The sequence below is a fragment of the Oncorhynchus mykiss genome, chromosome 18 (assembly GCF_057628025.1).
Source record: "Oncorhynchus mykiss isolate SJ-2025 chromosome 18, ASM5762802v1, whole genome shotgun sequence".
NCBI classification, from domain to species: domain Eukaryota; kingdom Metazoa; phylum Chordata; class Actinopteri; order Salmoniformes; family Salmonidae; genus Oncorhynchus; species Oncorhynchus mykiss.
The window spans coordinates 17,680,498-17,700,086 of record NC_143039.1 but is presented as its reverse complement, the minus strand read 5'-3'; the positions used below and the strand labels follow the sequence as shown (position 1 = coordinate 17,700,086).

At 48.9% G+C, this 19,589-nt stretch overlaps 1 protein-coding gene across 1 annotated transcript in view; it reads left to right on the top strand.

Annotated features, from left to right (window-relative positions):
• LOC110516308 (Krueppel-like factor 7) overlaps positions 1–19,589 on the top strand; it is a 60,380-nt gene that overhangs the window by 26,755 nt on the left and 14,036 nt on the right. Inside the window, exon 2 of the mRNA XM_090207504.1 lies at positions 12,394–13,033. Coding sequence (XP_090063630.1) covers positions 12,394–13,033 — 640 coding nt within the window. The remainder of the gene's footprint in view (positions 1–12,393; positions 13,034–19,589) is intronic.

Below are 19,589 nucleotides of genomic sequence, written 5' to 3'. Positions count from 1 at the left end.
GGCACTTCACTGTCAACGTTTTGGATTGGCTGCACCAGGAAGAGAAGGCCAGGTCACAGGTCACTCCTGTTAACTCCACACGTTGGTCCCTGTCTGACTGGTGGTATAACTCTGTCTGAAATAGATCAGCATGTTGAGGAGGTAGGGAGCATACGTGTGGGATATGATTGGTTCTTGTCTTGTGTTGCTCTGTCTGTGAGCTTCTCTGTGCAGACGTATGATTTCTTGATTAGCACTGAAGTGTCTATGGACATTATTCAGACCTTCCTGGTAAGCAGGTTTCAGGGAGAGGCCACAAATCGACATTTTAATTCCACCAAATGAATGTTTAATGTTGTTGACTGATCCGGGTACATGGGGTGAGCGCTTTGGCTTGAACAGCCGGCTGAAGTGTGTCATCATCAGGAACCATGCTTGCCAAGCCCTTTAAACCTTCCCTGAATGATCTGGGAGCAAAGCCCTTTAAACCTTCCCTGAATGAATCTGGGAGCAAAGCCCTTTAAACCTTCCCTGAATGATCTGGGAGCAAAGCCCTTTAAACCTTCCCTGAATGATCTGTGAGCAGATCCCTTTAAACCTGCACTGAATGATCTGTGAGCAAAGCCCTTTAAACCTGCACTAAATGATCTGGGCGCCAAGCCCTTTAAACCTGCCCTGGCGGATCTGGGAGCCAAGCCCTTTATACCTGCCCTAGTGGATCTGGGAGCAAAGCCCTTTAAACCTGCCCTGAAGGATCTGGGAGCAAAGCTCTTTAAACCTGCTCTGAAGGATCTGGTAGCAAAGCCCTTTAAAACTGCCCTGAAGTATCTGGGAGCAAAGCTTTTTAAACCTGCCCTGAAGTATCTGGTAGCAAAGCCCTTTAATCTTGCCATGAAGGATCTGGGAGCAAAGCTTTTTAAACCTGCCCTGAAGTATCTGGGAGCAAAACCTTTTAAACCTGCCCTGACGGATCTGGGAGCAAAGCTTTTTAAACCTGCCCTGAAGTATCTGGGAGCAAAACCTTTTAAACCTGCCCTGACGGATCTGGGAGCAAAGCTTTTTAAACCTGCCCTGAAGTATCTGGGAGCAAAGCCCTTTAAACCTGCCCTGACGGATCTGGGAGCAAAGCTTTTTAAACCTGCCCTGAAGTATCTGGGAGCAAAGCTTTTTAAACCTGCCCTGAAGGATCTGGGAGCAAAGCCCTTTAAACCTGCCCTGAAGGATCTGGGAGCAAAGCCCTTTAAACCTGCCCTGAAGGATCTGGGAGATTATATTGTGATGGTAATGTCGTCTGATAAGGGCTGTGTGTGTGTAATTATCTCACATCTCTGCTCTGCTTGGCTGCACTGGTCTCTAACGCCTCTTAAGTGGTGGCAGAAGGTGTTAGATCTCGCTGAACCCAACCTCTACCACCCCATGGATCCAGAGTGGCACAGCGGTCTAAGGCACTGCATCTCAGTGCTAGAGGCATCACTACAGACACCCTTGTTCAAATCCAGGCTGTATCACAACTAGGGTTTGCACATTTTGGGGAATATTCAGAGGTGGAAACTTTCCGTGGGAATTAATGGGAATATATGGGAAATAATGGAAATATATGCTAATTAATACCATTTAAATATAGATGTTTTCGCATTGGATATATTTACCATATCATATGGAGATAGAAACATAAACCTTTTACCTTATCATAAGTAGACATGATTGCAAATGATTAAATCCTTCCAATAGAAATATTAAAAACTGTTTAGTTAAGAATTTAACTTTAATTAAATGAGTTGACTCTTCACATGGGATGATTTCACTTAACAAAAGAAAGGGAATATTGAATGATCCCCAATGATCCTTCGCATCTCCCTAAAAAAATGATAGTCTAGAAACTAAAGCTTTGGTTGTTTTCTTCTCAGGCTTCCATGTCTTCTCCCTGGACCTCCTCAATGTCCACCTCTTGAAAATCAGACTCTGAGGCCTCATCTTCACTGTCACTTTCCAACCTTGTTGAGGATGGCTCGTTGTCAGGCTCAAAAAGCCTCAAATTTGCCCGGATGGCCACCAATTTTTCAACCCTTGTATTGGTCAGCCTGTTGCGTGCTTTGGTTTGTGTTTCCAAACAAGGACCAGTTGAGCTCTGAGGTGGATGATGTTTGTGGGATTTGGAGGATGATGGAGGCAACAGGGGAAAGAGCCTCAGATCCACAAAGTCCCTTCCACCAGGTAGCTGATGAGATATGTTGGCACGACTGCCATATTGCTTATGGCATATCTCCATCCCAAAGCCCTTGCTTGAAAGTGTACTTCGCCAGACTGCCAATAACCTTTCCCTCATCCAGGCCAAGGTGGCGAGATATGGTAGTGATGACACCATAGGCCTTGTTGAGCTCTGCACTAGACAGGATGCTCTTGCCAGCATACTTGGGGTCCAACATCTACGCTGCAGCGTGTATGGGTTTCAGGCAGAAGTCTTCATGCTTTTGATGTATTTCAGAACTGCAGTTTCCTCTGCTTGGAGCAACAGTGAAGTGGGCAGGGCAGTACGGATTTATTCTCTTACATCTGCAAGCAGAGTCTGAACATCAGACAGGATGGCATTGTCTCCCTCAATCCATGCAATGGCTACTGCTATAGTTTTCAGGAGTTTCAGGCTACTTACCACTCTCTCCCAAAATACATCATCCACGAGGATCCTCTTGATGGGGCTGTCCATATCGGCAGACTGTGATATGGCCATTTCTTGGAGAGACTCCTTCCCCTCCAGGAGACTGTCAAACATGATGACAACACCACCCCAATGGGTGTTGCTGGGCAGCTTCAATGTGGTGCTCTTATTCTTCTCACTTTGCTTGGTGAGCTAGATTGCTGCTATAACTTGATGACCCTTCAAATACCTAACCATTTCCTTGGCTCTCTTGTAGAGTGTATCCATTGTTTTCAGTGTCATGATGTCCTTGAGGAGCAGATTCAATGCATGAGCAGCACAGCCAATGGGTGTGATGTGAGGGTAGGACTTCTACACTTTAGACCAAGCAGTCTTCATGTTCGCAGCATTGTCTGTCACCAATGCAAATATACCTTCTGTGGTCCAAGGTCATTGATGACTGCCCATCTCAGCCCATCTGCAATGAAGAGACCGATGTGTCTGTTGTCCCTTGTGTCTGTGCTCTTGTAGAATACTGGTTGAGGGGTGGAGATGATGTAGTTAATTATTCCTTGCCCATGAACATTCAACCACTTCTCAGAGATGATTGCAATATAAGCTGCTTTCTCTATGATTTGCTTGACCTTCACTTGAACTCTGCATCCAGCAAATTAGTAGATAAAGCATGTCTGGTTGGAGGGGTGTATGCTGGGCCAAGAACATTCAGAAATCTCTTCCAATACACATTTCCTGTGAGCATCAGAGGTGAACCAGTTGCATACACAGCTCGAGCAAGACATTCATTAGCATTTCTCTGACTACGTTCCTCCATTGAGTAAAGAAACGTATGATTCCAGGAGGACATGAGCTGTTGTTATCGATAAGGTGTCTGATTCCAGGAGGACATGAGCTGTTGTTATCGATAAGGTGTCTGATTCCAGGAGGACATGAGCTGTTGTTATCGATAAGGTGTCTGATTCCAGGAGGACGTGAGCTGTTGCTATCGATAAGGTGTCTGATTCCAGGAGGACATGAGCTGTTGCTATCGATAAGGTGTCTGATCCATCATTTTCACCTCGAATAGAAGTAGAGGGACTTCTGTCAGACGTTGCTTGTTGTGAGAGCTGAGGGAACTTTATGCACTTGGCCAGATGATTCTGCATCTTTGTTGCATTCTTCACCTATGATTTGGCACAGTATTTGCAAATATACATAGCTTTTCCTTCTACATTAGCTGCAGTGAAATGTCTCCACACATCAGATAGTACCGTGGCATTTTCCTGTAAAGATTAGGAAAAAATGAGTTTAAAAAAACCATACAATTCCATGTACAGATAAATAGTTAAACAGTTAGATTAAACAACTCCTTTGTTAGATACATGTTTTAAATGAAGCATGTATGGAAACTGTATGGTGAATTAACACTCCTCAGTTAGCAGGCTCAAACAAGCTAAAACCCACATGGTAGCAAAAACTAATTAGCAGAAATTGTTAACAAGTTAGAAATGATTTAAACACACTTTGCTGTAGGCTACTATATACTAGTTAACTAAAAATGATGTATGTCATATAAAATATATTCACCCCACCCAGTATTGTAATCACAATGTACCAGAAAGCATGTAGTCCTTGGCTCTGACAAGGTAGTAGTATGGGCTCAATAGCATCTCATTAGTGTGCAAGATTTTGAGAATCAGTTGTACATGTGATGGAAGAATGCACTTCCATTGAATTGTAGCATATTTTGGTTAAACTATCCCCAAGAATTTTCCGACCCTTTGCAACCCTAATCCCTTTGCAACCCTAACCGCCATAGGGCGGCACATAATTGGCCCAGCGTCGTCTGGGTTTGTTCTTAACTGACTTTCCTAGTTAAATAAAGGTTAAATAAAATAAAAAAAATGAATGTGAAATATTTGTTTAGGCTCGGCTCAGTAGTTTAAAAATGGTAATAAACAGAGGCTATAGTCTAAGTGTTCTCTCACTCAGATCAGTACGGAAAATGGAGTACTGTCTTCTTTCCTGTGAACAGTCAAGTCAGTCAAGCCTGTGCTGCTGCTAGCAAACTATATTTACAAAAGTATGTGGACACCACCTCAAATTAGTGGATTCAGCTATTTCAGACACACCTGTTGTTGACAGGTGTATAAAATCGAGCACATCGCCATGCAATCTTCATAGACAAACATTGTCAGTAGAATGGCCTTAATGAAGAAATCAGTGAATTTCAACGTGGAGCCTTCATTGGATGCCACCTCTCCATGAAGTCAGTTTGTCAAATTCCGGCCCTGCTATAGCTGCCCCAGGCAACTGTAAATGCTGTTATTCTAGAAATGTTTAAGAGCAACGTCTAGGAGTAGAAACATCTAGGAGAAACGTCTAGGAGCAACAACGGCTCTGCCACGAAGTGGTAGGCCACACATGCTCACAGAACAGGACTGCCGAGTGCTGAAGCGTGTAGTGCATAAGAATCGTCTGTCCTCAGTTGCAACACTCACTACCGAGTTCCAAACTGCCTCTGGAAGCAACGTCAGCACAATAACTGTTCGTCGGGAGCTTCATGAAATGGGTTTCCATGGCTGAGCAGTCCCACACAAGCCTAAGATTACCATGCACAATGGCAAGCGTCGGCTGCCATTGGAGTGATGAATCACGCTTCACCATCTGGCAATCCGACAGATGAATCTGGGTTTGGCAACCTGTCCCAATGTATAGTGCCAACTGCAAAGTTTGGTGGAAGAGGAATAATGTTCTGGTGCTGTTTTTCATGGTTCGGGCTAAGCCCCTTAGTTCTAGTGAAGGGAAATCTTAACGCTACAGCATACAATGACATTGTAGGCGATTCTGTGCTTCCAACTTTGTGGCAACAGTTTGGGGAAGGCCTTTTCCTGTTTCAGCATGACAATGCCCCCATGTAAAAAGCGAGGTCCATACAGAAAGAGTTGAGATCCGTGTGGAGCCCTGACCTCAACCCCAACCCCAACACCTTTGGGATGAATTTGAACACTGACTGCGAGCCGGGCCTAATCGCCCAACATCAGTGCCCGACCTCACTAATGCTCTTGTGGTTGAATGGAAGCAAGTCCCAGCAGCAATGTTCCAACACCTAGTGGAAAGCCCTCCCAGAAGAGTGGAGGCTGTTATAGCAGAAAAGGGGGGGACCAAGTCCATATTAATGCCAATGATTTTGGAATGAGATGTCCGACGAGCAGGTGTCCACATGCTTTTGGTCATGCAGTGTATCTCTCTGTTCTCTACAGCTTCTTAGATCTTCACCTGGCTGAGGTGGCATTCAGTGCAGGTGCAGGCAGGAGGAGAGGGGCTGAGGAGCATGGGGAAGGTGATAGGATGTGGGGAGGCAGGAGGGACATTTCTAAGTATTGCTCAGCGAAGTCATAAATCACCCTCTGGGAGGGTCACACACACACCCACACACAGGGATGGAGCCAGGCGACCAAACGATTCTGCTTGAGTCAGGCTGCTGGAGAATAGTCATTTGGCTGGTGTCACATCAGAGTGAGGCAGCACATCAAAGCTTCTCATTGGTAGACAGAACAGGCACCTGACTTGACAGATGACCCATGTCGTTGCAGATTTCATGGAGCTAATAGTGATGCCACTATACACTCAGTTTATTAGGTACACCACCCTGTTCACGAAAATGGTTCTCTCCCACGGACTCTCTAGGGTTCACCGAAAATGGTTCTCTCCCACGGACTCTCTAGGGTTCACCGAAAATGGTTCTCTCCCACGGACTCTCTAGGGTTCACCGAAAATGGTTCTCTCCCACGGACTCTCTAGGGTTCACCGAAAATGGTTCTCTCCCACGGACTCTCTAGGGTTCACCGAAAATGGTTCTCTCCCACGGACTCTCTAGGTTTCACCGAAAATGGTTCTCTCCCACGGACTCTCTAGGGTTCACCGAAAATGGTTCTCTCCCACGGACTCTCTAGGGTTCACCGAAAATGGTTCTCTCCCACGGACTCTCTAGGGTCCACCGAAAATTGTGCGACAAACAAAAAACATCCAGTCAGTGGCAGTTCTGTGGGTGAAAACAGCTCGTTGATGAGAGGTCGAAGGAGAATGGCAAGAATCGTGCAAGCTAACAGGCTGGCCACTAACAGGCAAATAATTGAAGCAACAGGATTAAATCTTCACAACATTAATGACCCATATCCACCTTATCTCACTTAAGTGTCTTGTGTTCTGGCCTCAAGTCAGGGGTCTATGAAATCTGTGTGTTTTTATAGGCTAACCTGTGTTTTTACCAGCCTCTCCAGCAGTTAGCCAGGCAGCCAACTGTGGGTGGTAGCTTAGCTAGCACTTTGATACTAATGACATGCTGTGTGCTGGGCTGAGGGGAGGGATGCTAAAGGGGGCGAGAGGAGGGATAGCCTGTGTTGGCAGGCTTGCTATCTGCAGGGAGGGCACTAGTGGTGCCCATGTGGGTGGGAATTAATATTGGGGGAAGGCTGTGTTGAGATAGATGAGGTGACAGTTGTACTGCAGTGGTAGAGGCTAAGACAGAGGCAGGATACTCTACTATATGTATCAGTTAGATAGGATATATATAGGGGAACAACGTTGTTATCTGTATCGTTCACCCCAGCCTGACGATTGGCTCTGTGGTGTTTTGTTCTCGCTGCCTATTTCACTCTGCTATTCTGAGCTGCTCTCACTTCAGCGTGTGACACATGACTCACTCTGTCTGGGTAAACCACTGACTAGCTTGGTGTGAGAAAGGAAACAAAAACTAGTATTGGAGAGAGCCTCTGTCAAGCATAAGAATACTGGATAGCCATTGAGGGGTTTGTTCAACACATTTTGCCATGGGGCAGAGAGAAACAGGTCAGTTCTCCAGCCATAAATAATATCCCTGGTGGCTTGGTGACTAACTCACTAACACACAGCTCAGCTCCGCCCAAAGACTTTGTTATCATGGCAGCAAAATGTCATATCACGGAACGTTTGTTTGCCCAACATGCTGACTCAGACAGGGTCATGGCTGAATCCAACTGTTGGCTGTGGGCATGTCTTCACTGTTAGCACTAAATGGACCGCCAGGTTGGAGTGGAAAGATCCATCTTTGGACAACTTTGCTTGTGCAGCAGGTCATTGGATAACTTCTCCTCAGTTCTGCTCCAACTTGGCGGTCCAAAGAGGGTTTCTCTTTTCTTTTAAGTCATGCATAGAAAAGGAGTCTGCTTTAAACCTGAGAGACTTAAAGACATCTTTGTGTGGAGACGATCCATGTTGACTTTTTAGATCCGTGTCAGTCAATTACTCTGTCAGTCCAAGTGGCCTGTTAAGTCCTCTATCTTTTGTTTTACCTTTATTTAACTAGGCAAGTCAGTTAAGAACAAATTCTTATTTTCAATGACTGTGTAGGAACTGTGAGTTAACTGCCTTGTTCAGGGGCAGAACAATAGATTTTTACCTTGTCAGCTCAGGGATTCGATCTTCCAACCTTTTGGTTACTAGTCCAACACTCTAACCACTAGGCTACCTGCCGCCCCATCTTGCCCTTTGGAAGGAATCAGCCTCCGAGGGATGCCAGAGCACTGCTTTTAAACCTGACAAAGAGAAGAAAACCACACACATTGCAGAGAAAGATACACAGACAAGTGAAGAAAATTCTGAATAACTCCTCTTGAACAACATTCCTTTAGTGAGAGAGAGAGTCTGCTGTCTCTCCCAGCCCTCCATCTTCTCTCCATCTTCTACCTTCCAATAAACTCCTCAGACACCCTGTCTGCATCCCAATTCTCTAACCCCTTGACTAAAGTGTGCACTGTTCACTTCCCTTCCTGGGTTTAAAAGGAAAGTTGTAAGAAATATGGTGGAAAGTCCTTCTAGCCCATGCTTATCTCACACCAATCATAATGCTTTTAAACCTCTCCACTGGCATACAGTCTCCTCCTCAACACTGATCACCTGACATCACTGACCTACACTCACATTCAATACATCTAATGTGTTTCATAAAGCCCTTTTTACATCAGCATACCAGGTAGAGAGAAATCAGCCTCCGAGGGGAGACCAGTCCTCTTCTGGCTGTACCGGGTAGAGAGGAACCAGTCTCAGAGGGGAGATCAGTCCTCTTCTGGCTGTACTGGGTAGAGAGGAACCAGTCTCAGAGGGGAGATCAGTCCTCTTCTGGCTGTACTGGGTAGAGAGAAATCAGTCTCAGAGGGGAGACCAGTCCTCTTCTGGCTGTACCAGGTAGAGAGAAATCAGTCTCAGAGGGGAGACCAGTCCTCTTCTGGCTGTACTGGGTAGAGAGGAACCAGTCTCAGAGGGGAGATCAGTCCTCTTCTGGCTGTACTGGGTAGAGAGGAACCAGTCTCAGAGGGGTGGCTAGTCCTCTTCTGGCTGTACCGGGTAGAGAGGAACCAGTCTCAGAGGGGAGACCAGTCCTCTTCTGGCTGTACTGGTTAGAGACCTACACTTACTGATACTGAACCGCTACAGTGCAGTCTCATCCCACCTTTCCCTGAGATGGGTATTCAGAGTACAGTCTCATCCCACCTTTCCCTGAGGTGGGTATTCAGAGTACAGTCTCATCTCTCCTTTCCCTGAGATGGGTAATCAGAGTACAGTCTCATCTCTCCTTTCCCTGAGGTGGGTATTCAGAGTGCAGTCTCATCTCTCCTTGCCCTGAGGTGGGTATTCAGAGTACAGTCTCATCTCTCCTTTCCCTGAGGTGGGTATTCAGAGTGCAGTCTCATCTCTCCTTTCCCTGAGGTGGGTATTCAGAGTGCAGTCTCATCTCTCCTTTCCCTGAGGTGGGTATTCAGAGTGCAGTCTCATCTCTCCTTTCCCTGAGGTGGGTATTCAGAGTACAGTCTCATCTCTCCTTTCCCTGAGATGGGTATTCAGAGTGCAAGGCTACTGGACCTATGTTAGTTAGCCTGCTGTGAGGATACCGTTACGGTGAATGTCACAGGCCCAGGATTGGTTTTACTTCCCACTGTGAGAGCCAAGGCAAGCCCTCGCTCCCTCTCTCGCTCTCGGCCTCCCCTTTTTTCACACCCTCGCTCCCTCTCTCGCTCTCGGTCTCCCCTTTTTTCACACCTTCGCACCCCCGGTTATTCTCGGTTTTCCTCAGCCCCTCCTTCATCCATCTGTTTCTCTTCCATACCTCATTTCTGTCCCTCATGTCTCTCTCTCCATCTCTTTTCCCCTCCCTCTTCAGCCATCTCTCTTCCTCATCCATTTTTACTTCCCCCTCTTTCTTTCTTTACTCATAACCCCATGAGGAGGGAGGGAGAGAGAGAGAGAGAGAAAGAGAGGGAGGGAGGGAGAGAGGGAGAGAGGGAGGGAGGGAGAGAGGGGGAGGGAGGGAGGGAGGGAGAGAGGGGGAGGGAGGGAGAGAGGGAGGGAGGGAGAGGGAGGGAGAGGGGGAGGGAGAGAGGGGGAGAGGGAGAGAGAGGGAGGGGGGGAGGGAGGGGGGGAGAGAGGGAGGGAGAGAGGGGGAGAGGGAGAGAGAGGGAGGGAGGGAGGGAGAGAGGGGGAGGGAGAGAGAGGGGGAGGGAGAAAGGGAGGGAGGGAGAGGGAGGGAGAGAGAGGGGGAGGGAGGGAGGGAGGGAGAGAGGGGGAGGGAGGGAGGGAGGGAGAGAGGGGGAGAGGGAGAGAGGGAGAGAGAGGGAGGGGGGGAGACAGGGGGGAGGGAGACAGGGGGGAGGGAGAGAGAGGGAGGGAGGGAGACAGGGGGGAGGGAGAGGGAGAGGGGGAGTGAGGGAGGGGGGGAGGGAGAGAAGTAGCTTGAAATGAATCATGAAAGCTGAACATGTCCACATCATGAACTATACACTGCATGAGCATATTGAGCTCACTAGTGTTAGCAGACTCAGACAGTGACCAATGGCTGTATGGATGATTGTTCTCCCTTTTGAATTCAGTGAAGATTGAAACCATTTTCTTATCACTTCTTAATGTCGCCAACACTTAAATTGCCTCTCTCGTAAATTCAGTTCATTCCAGCAGTAAACCCACGGAAAAGGTTATTATTTTAAAAGCATCTTAAAATAAGTCCCCATTATAACAGGTAAGAGAGACATTTCCTCAGCATTTCTCTATTGACACTCTTGGGGGTGCTTACCACTTTACGTTAATATGCTAATTAGTTTAACAGCAAAAAAGTATCACCTAGCAACAGATACAAATAATAAAGGACTGTAGTATTTTTAGAGTGCAGAACACAGAAACAAGAGTTATATGAACTTCATCTGTCAGATGGATGCCGTCTGTCCACCCTCCACCTCCATAATGGAGCTGTCTGTCATTCTCCTCTGGCTCAGTTGAAATGGTTAGTACAAGGGCCCGGCGGCAGGGCTGTTTTCTCCCATTGCCACTGTCAGAGTACTTTAGCCTCTACAAGCCAAACACAACTCACAGCTATCAGAGAGAAAGAGAGAAGAGGAGGAGGAGGGAGGGGGGGGGCCCTGCCGTCAGACAAAACGCCTTTATGGTTTTGTGCGGAGAGCACTGCTGTGCTGAACAGCGTCTGAACAGCGTCCCTATATCTCCAACCCAACACGTCCCCTCTTGAACAGAGAGCCAGGCTTTGTCTGATGGAGTTGGTCTACTAGGTATATGCAGGTGGTTCATGATGGAATATTCCGTTATTTTAGCATACGGCCAAACCAGAAGGAAATCCCTAGACTGATGACTTAATAAATCTGTCCTCTCCCCTATCTGAGGGTTGTAAAACTGCACGCGTGGCTTATCTGTGCTCAATAAAGAGAGACCTGTGCTTGTGTGTGTGTGAGAGAGAGAGAGAGAGAGAGAGAGGTTAGTCAGTTCAGGGCTCCTCTCCCCACTCCAGCCATTGTAATCAATCTGTGTGTAATGAGCCATCTCTGCAGAGCTGCCAGGCCTGGTAATGTGGGGCTGGTTCCACCATCTACTATCCTCCCTGGGGTTCTAAAAATACAGCAGCAGTCTTTCTCCATGTATATAAAAAGGTATGATGGGTCCACACTCAAAAAGATGTCGCATAAAATGTGTTTTTTTAAAGGATTTTCACTGCATCAGGGGACAGGGTACACAGACGTTTCGGCATTTGGAGGGAACACAGGTGAACAACCAATGAGTAGCAGGTGCTTCTAATCAGGGTGGTCACTCATCTGCCAATCAGGGATGTGCCTTCTCTGATCTACCTGTATACAGTCACAAAGACATACAGAATGATAGGGAATGGGAGTGGGCTCCACAGGAGGCTGCTGAGGGGAGGACGGCATCAAACGGAATGGCATCCATGTGTTTGATGTATTTGATACCATTCCTCTGATTCCGCTCCAGTCATTACCACGAGCCCATCCTCCCCAATTATGGTGCTACCAACCTCCTGTGGTGGGCACAAAGGGAAATTGAGGGCATCAGGGGTGAGCTATTCATCAATCAATTGCCTTAGTTGCCCGCTCACTTGGATACATTATATCAGTTGATGAGAGAGCTCCACATATCACCCAGCTCTGACTGGTGTAGTAATTATGGGAGTTGTCAGGTTGTTTTAATTGAATGATGTGATCTAGTGAACCAATCCGAACAGGAAATATCCACTCAGCTTTAGAGGGATGTTCACCATCAGCAGCACAGTGTTCCATTATTCCACTGAAATCTGCACTGTAGTGATTCTATGTAGCATGTGCTTCAGCCAAGGTTATGAGTACACCAGTCTGGGAATAGCAGTACCACTATACGAGTACCTGTATATCAGTGTTAAGACATAGGGTTTATGTGTGAGTCTGACCCCTGTCTCTCCCTTCTCCCTTCAGACATGCCTGGAGTTGGAGCGTTACCTACAGACGGAGCCCAAGAGGCTGTCGGACCTCTTTGACGAGGAGCTTGACTGCCTGCTCACCCCGGCCTACCTGAAGGAGGACAGTGAAGAAGAACTACTAGACCCCCTCCTCCCCAGCCTCCCGGACCCCCCCAGCCCTCCTCTACCGCCCCTGCTCTGCCCCTCTCGGAAGCACCTCTCTGGGGCCTTGAAGTCTGCCAAACTTAGAGACGGGATGGGGTTAGGGTCTGGAGGGGGAGGGGTACACCCAGCCCAGTTGAGCGCCGTCACCTCCCTGACGCCGCCCTCGTCCCCGGAGCTGGGACGCCACCTGGTCAAGCCCGACCCCCACCAGACTCTGACAGCGTCCGCGGACGGCACGCTCACTCTCAAACTGGTGGCGAGGAAGGTGGGGCTGAGCTCCGCCATGCTGGCAGCGACAGACGCGCCACCGCTGCCCACAAGGCGTGACACCACAGGCGGGCACAGCGACGGCGAGCAGGGGGGCACGTGTGTGATGGGCGTGGGGGGTATCTCTGAGAACAAGAAGAGGGTCCACCGTTGCCAGTTTAACGGCTGCAGGAAGGTCTACACCAAGAGCTCCCATCTCAAGGCACACCAGAGGACACACACAGGTGACACTCATCAGCACTACTCTGCAGTCTACAGCACAGTCGGAATTGCATTGGTTTTTATTTCAGATACTTTGAGCATCAGATTGAGCCTGCCTTGAATACCAAATGGACGGCACTTTTGGGACTCTTCTGTTCCATCCCACTGCACTAGGCAAGCTTAATTAAGTATGTGATAGGAAATAAATATTAGGGAAATACTGCTCACTTTTGCTCAGGGAAATACTGTTCACTTTTGCTCAGGGAAATACTGCTCACTTTTGCTCAGGGAAATACTGTTCACTTTTGCTCAGGGAAATACTGCTCACTTTTGCTCAGGGAAATATCAAATCAAATCAAATGTATTTATATAGAAATACTGCTCACTTCATCCCAGGGAAATACTGCTCACTTCATCCCAGGGAAATACTGCTCACTTCATCCCAGGGAAATACTGCTCACTTCATCCCAGGGAAATACTGCTCACTTCATCCCAGGGAAAGTCACTTAATCTGAAAACATAAGTATCATTTATCAAAGAGGTAGATCATCTGAGTCGTTAACAGGCAGGGCGAGCTCTCAGACAGACTAGACCACCAGACCAACACCATCAGAACTACTACACATAATACATTACCTTCTTAGACATCCCTCATCCATCCATGTTTCCTGTTTCTGACTTTTATCTCAGGTTCTCTTTAATCATACCTGGTACTCATCATGGCCTTTTCTGTTAATGGAGCCTCATTTATCAGTTAAAGAACAGATCTTCTTTATCATCCTCTACCTCCTACTCAGCCTCTTCATCCTATTCCTCGTCTAACCCTAACCCTAACCCTGACCCTAACCCTACTCAGCCTCTTCATCCTCTTCCTCATCTAACCCTGACCCTCACCCTAACCCTCTTCATCCTCTTCCTCATCTAACCCTGACCCTCACCCTAACCCTAATCCTACTCAGCCTCTTCATCCTCTTCCTCGTCTAACCCTAACCCTAACCCTGACCCTAACCCTACTCAGCCTCTTCATCCTCTTCCCCGTCTAACCCTGACCCTGACCCTCAGCCTGACCCTGACCCTAACCCTGACCCTGACCCTCACCCTGATCCTGACCCTAACCCTAACCCTGACCTTCACCCTAAACCCTCACCCTAACCCTCACCCTGACCCTGGGCCAGTGCTCACTGGCTCCTCAAATGTTTAACTGCTTGAGTACCAATTACAGAATATTGGCCCTAAAATATAATTACCACCTAAACTTAGAGTGCTGGCACCAGCAGCCAAAATGAGTACTTCAGTACTGTTCAGCGCTGCCAGGGCCCTCAGTATACTCTGCTATCAGTATTCTTTCTCAAGGTTACCACACTACTTCCTCAGCAGATTTCCAGAGGGGGAAATGGCCATAATTCTCACTCTCCTCAATCTCAATCCCAAACCACTCACACCTCTGTCAGGAAACTGTCCGCTGAGTGACTAACTGCCCTGTGATTGATGGATTGACCTGGATAAGCCGTGGTTTCCCAGTTTATTTTAGTCTGCCGCCCCATATCCCTCTACGTACTCTTTCTATAGGCTAAATCTGCCACTTCTCAAACACCTGTATTATAACCAGGTTTGTGGTCAATTCCATTTCAATTCTAGTCAATTCAAAAAATAAACCAAACCAAAAAAAAAATCTTATTGAAAGGCATTGAGGAGAATTAGAATTTTAGTTCACTTCCTGAATTGAAATGGAATGGACCCCGACTCTAATGCTCCATGTCAGTTCTACAGCCTCAACTGGTCTGCTCCAATATCCACACTAGCTTCCCATTTAGAATGAAGCTATGCATCGGCCATGCATTTTGAGTAGTATGTGGTCAATGAAACACATGAAAGAGAGTGAGGGATATAGCTGAAACACGTGAAAGAGAGTGAGGGATATAGCTGAAACACGTGAAAGAGAGTGAGGGATATAGCTTGAACACGTGAACGAGCGTGAGGGATATAGCTGGAACACGTGAACGAGTGTGAGGGATATAGCTGGAACACGTGAACGAGCGTGAGGGATATAGCTGGAACACGTGAACGAGCGTGAGGGATATAGCTGGAACACGTGAACGAGCGTGAGGGATATAGCTGGAACACGTGAACGAGCGTGAGGGATATAGCTGGAACACGTGAACGAGAGTGAGGGATATAGCTGGAACACGTGAACAAGCGTGAGGGATATAGCTGGAACACGTGAAAGAGAGTGAGGGATATAGCTGGAACACGTGAAAGAGAGTGAGGGATATAGCTGGAACACGTGAACGAGCGTGAGGGATATAGCTGGAACACGTGAAAGAGAGTGAGGGATATAGCTGGAACACGTGAAAGAGAGTGAGGGATATAGCTGGAACACGTGAACGAGCGTGAGGGATATAGCTGGAACACGTGAAAGAGAGTGAGGGATATAGCTGGAACACGTGAACGAGCGTGAGGGATATAGCTGGAACACGTGAAAGAGAGTGAGGGATATAGCTGGAACACGTGAACGAGCGTGAGGGATATAACTGGAACACGTGAACGAGCGTGAGGGATATAGCTGGAACAGGTGAACGAGAGTGAGGGATATAGCTGGATCACGTGAACGAGCGTGAGGGATATAGCTGGAACACGTGAAAGAGAGTGAGGGATATAGCTGGAACACGTGAACGAGCGTGAGGGATATAGCTGGAACACGTGAAAGAGAGTGAGGGATATAGCTGGAACACGTGAAAGAGAGTGAGGGATATAGCTGGAACATGTGAACGAGCGTGAGGGATATAGCTGGAACACGTGAACGAGCGTGAGGGATATAGCTGGAACACGTGAAAGAGAGTGAGGGATATAGCTGGAACACGTGAAAGAGTGAGGGATATAGCTGGAACACGTGAACGAGCGTGAGGGATATAGCTGGAACACGTGAAAGAGAGTGAGGGATATAGCTGGAACACGTGAAAGAGAGTGAGGGATATAGCTGGAACACGTGAACGAGCGTGAGGGATATAGCTGGAACACGTGAACGAGCGTGAGGGATATAGCTGGAACAGGTGAACGAGAGTGAGGGATATAGCTGGAACACGTGAACGAGCGTGAGGGATATAGCTGGAACAGGTGAAAGAGAGTGAGGGATATAGCTGGAACACGTGAACGAGCGTGAGGGATATAACTGGAACACGTGAACGAGCGTGAGGGATATAACTGGAACACGTGAACGAGCGTGAGGGATATAGCTGGAACACGTGAACGAGCGTGAGGGATATAGCTGGAACACGTGTTTTAGTCACTCAGAGACATAAAGCACCAAGACAGGGACCGAGCACTGAGGAGGAGAGGTAGGAACATCTCAGTCCACCTGTACTGTTACGTGACATGCTGACTCTAAAAGCACAGGGTCACTGTTATAGCTAGCTGAAATAGTTACTTTAGTGACAGCACCAAGACAGGGACCGAGCACTGAGGAGGAGAGGTAGGAACACTTCAGTCTGAGACATAGTGCCATGGGCCTCCACTCGTTCAATCATCAGGGCATGACTTAAGAGACGGTGGTACTCAAACCCCTCTTTTCTTCACTTGTTATTCCCATACATGACTGATAGAGAAGAGATTCACAGTAGAGCTGGAATCAAGCAGACTTTGTGTAAATTACACGTCCCTGCAGTGAGTTTTATGAATGGAGGTTTCAACGCAGATAAGGAATTGTGCAATTCGATTTTGAAGAGGGGAAGAGTCAAACACGTCCCTCTCTGTCCTGCCTCCTCCCCTCCTCTCTCTGTCTCCTCCATCTCTCCCTTTCTCTCACACACACCCACACACTCTCCCTCTCTGTCCTGCCTCCTCCCCTCCTCTCTCTGTCTCCTCCATCTCTCCCTTTCTCTCACACACACCCACACACTCTCCCTCTCTGTCCTGCCTCCTCCCCTCCTCTCTCTGTCTCCTCCATCTCTCCCTTTCTCTCACACACACCAACACACTCTCCCTCTCTGTCCTGCCTCCTCCCCTCCTCTCTCTGTCTCCTCCATCTCTCCCTTTCTCTCACACACACACTCTCCCTCTATGTCCTGCCTCCTCCCCTCCTCTCTCTGTCTCCTCCATCTCTCCCTTTCTCTCACACACATGCACACACACCCACACACTCTCCCTCTCTGTCCTGCCTCCTCCCCTCCTCTGTCTGTCTCCTCCATCTCTCCATTTCTCTCACACACACCCACACACTCTCCCTCTCTGTCCTGCCTCCTCCCCTCCTCTCTCTGTCTCCTCCATATCTCCCTTTCTCTCACACACACCCACACGCTCTCCCTCTCTGTCCTGCCTCCTCCCCTCCTCTCTCTTTCTCCTCCATCTCTCCCTTTCTCTCACACACATGCACACACACCCACACACTCTTCCTCTCTTTCCTACCTCCTCCCCTCCTCTCTCTGTCTCTTCCATCTCTCCCTTTCTCTCACACTCCCTCTCTGCTCATATAAAGGGAGCCAGCATTGACTAGTGTAACAGTAAACGTGTAGGAGTGAGTAGTACTGGTCTGTAAAGTGCTTTCCCAGTGCCCCCATAATGACCTCAGAGACCACGATACCCCGGTCCATCTCCAGCTAATGGAGGAAATGCAGTTAACCACAACTCAGCCACCTGAGAGACTGGGTTGTGTGTATGTGTGTGTGTTGCTAGGCAACCATAGCCTATCAATGGAGGAGTGTGTAGCTGGAGTGGTTATCTGCTGTGCTCTAGGCACTGGTCTCAGCCTGTATCGATGCTGTCTCCACTATGTCTCCCCCCTCACAACCACCTCACCCCCTACCCCCATCAAGAATGTACAGCGTTACAGTGCAGGTTGCTAGGCAACTGCATTCTCCTCTGCCAGCGTGAGTGGTAATTGGCTGGTGGCACAGCGGCGTGTGCTGCCAATGCCAGATCCAGCCAGCTGCACTAGCTGCCTCCTCCTCGTGTTTCATCCCTTACCCGGTTGCTAGGAGACTGAGTCAGGCATCCATGCCTCCCGGGACTATAATTGGCCGGTGTGAGGGAGGGAGGGAGGGAGTGGGCCAGACCTAAATCTGCCTCTCTTGTTTTTAAGGCTAGATGAGAGGAGAGGGGAGGATATGGCTAGAGGAGAGGAAAGGACAGAGGAGGGGAGGATGGGGCTAGAGGAGAGGAAAGGACAGAGGAGAGGAGAGGGGAGGATGGGGCTACAGGAGAGGAAATGACAGAGGGGAGGATGGGGTTACAGGAGAGGAAAGGACAGAGGAGAGGAGAGGGGAGGATGGGGCTGGAGGAGAGGAAAGGACAGAGGGGAGGATGGGGCTAGAGGAGAGGAAAGGACAGAGGAGAGGATGGGGCTAGAGGAGAGGAAAGGACAGAGGAGGGGAGAGGAGAGGATGGGGCTAAAGGAGAGGAAAGGACAGAGGAGAGCAGAGGGGAGGATGGGGCTAGAGGAGAGAAAAGGCTTGGGCTAGAGGAAAGGACAGAGGAGAGGATGGGGCTAGAGGAGAGGAAAGGACAGAGGAGAGGATGGGGCTAGAGGAGAGGCAAGGTCAGAGGGGAGGATGGGGCTAGAGGAGAGGAAAGGACAGAGGGGAGGAGAGGAGAGGGGAGGATGGGGCTACAGGAGAGGAAGGGACAGAGGAGAGGATGGGAGAGGAAAGGAAAGGAAAGGACAGAGGAGAGGAGAGGATGGGGCTAGAGGAGAGGAAAGGACAGAGGAGAGGAGAGGGGAGGATGGGGCTACAGGAGAGGAAATGACAGAGGGGAGGATGGGGTTACAGGAGAGGAAAGGACAGAGGAGAGGAGAGGGGAGGATGGGGTCACAGGAGAGGAAGGGACAGAGGAGAGGAGAGGATGGGCTAGAGGAGAGGAAAGGACAGAGGAGAGGGGAGGATGGGGCTAGAGGAGAGGAAAGGACAGAGGGGAGGATGGGGCTAGAGGAGAGGAAAGGACAGAGGAGAGGATGGGGCTAGAGGAGAGGAAAGGACAGAGGGGAGAGGAGAGGATGGGGCTAAAGGAGAGGAAAGGACAGAGGAGAGGAGAGGGGAGGATTGGGCTAGAGGAGAGGAAAGGCTTGGGCTAGAGGAAAGGACAGAGGAGAGGATGGGGCTAGAGGAGAGGAAAGGACAGAGAAGAGGAGAGGAGAGGATGGGGCTAGAGGAGAGGAAAGGCTTGGGCTAGAGGAAAGGACAGAGGAGAGGATGGGGCTAGAGGAGAGGAAAGGACAGAGAAGAGGAGAGGAGAGGATGGGGCTAGAGGAGAGGAAAGGCTTGGGCTAGAGGAAAGGACAGAGGAGAGGATGGGGCTAGAGGAGAGGAAAGGACAGAGAAGAGGAGAGGAGAGGATGGGGCTAGAGGAGAGGAAAGGTCAGAGGGGAGGATGGGGCTAGAGGAGAGGAAAGGACAGAGGGGAGGAGAGGAGAGGGGAGGATGGGGCTACAGGAGAGGAAGGGACAGAGGAGAGGATGGGAGAGGAGAGGAAAGGACAGAGGAGAGGAGAGGATGGGGCTAGAGGAGAGGATGGGGCTAGAGGAGAGGAAAGGAGAGGGGAGGATGGGGCTAGAGGAGAGGAAAGGACAGAGGAGAGGATAGGATGCGG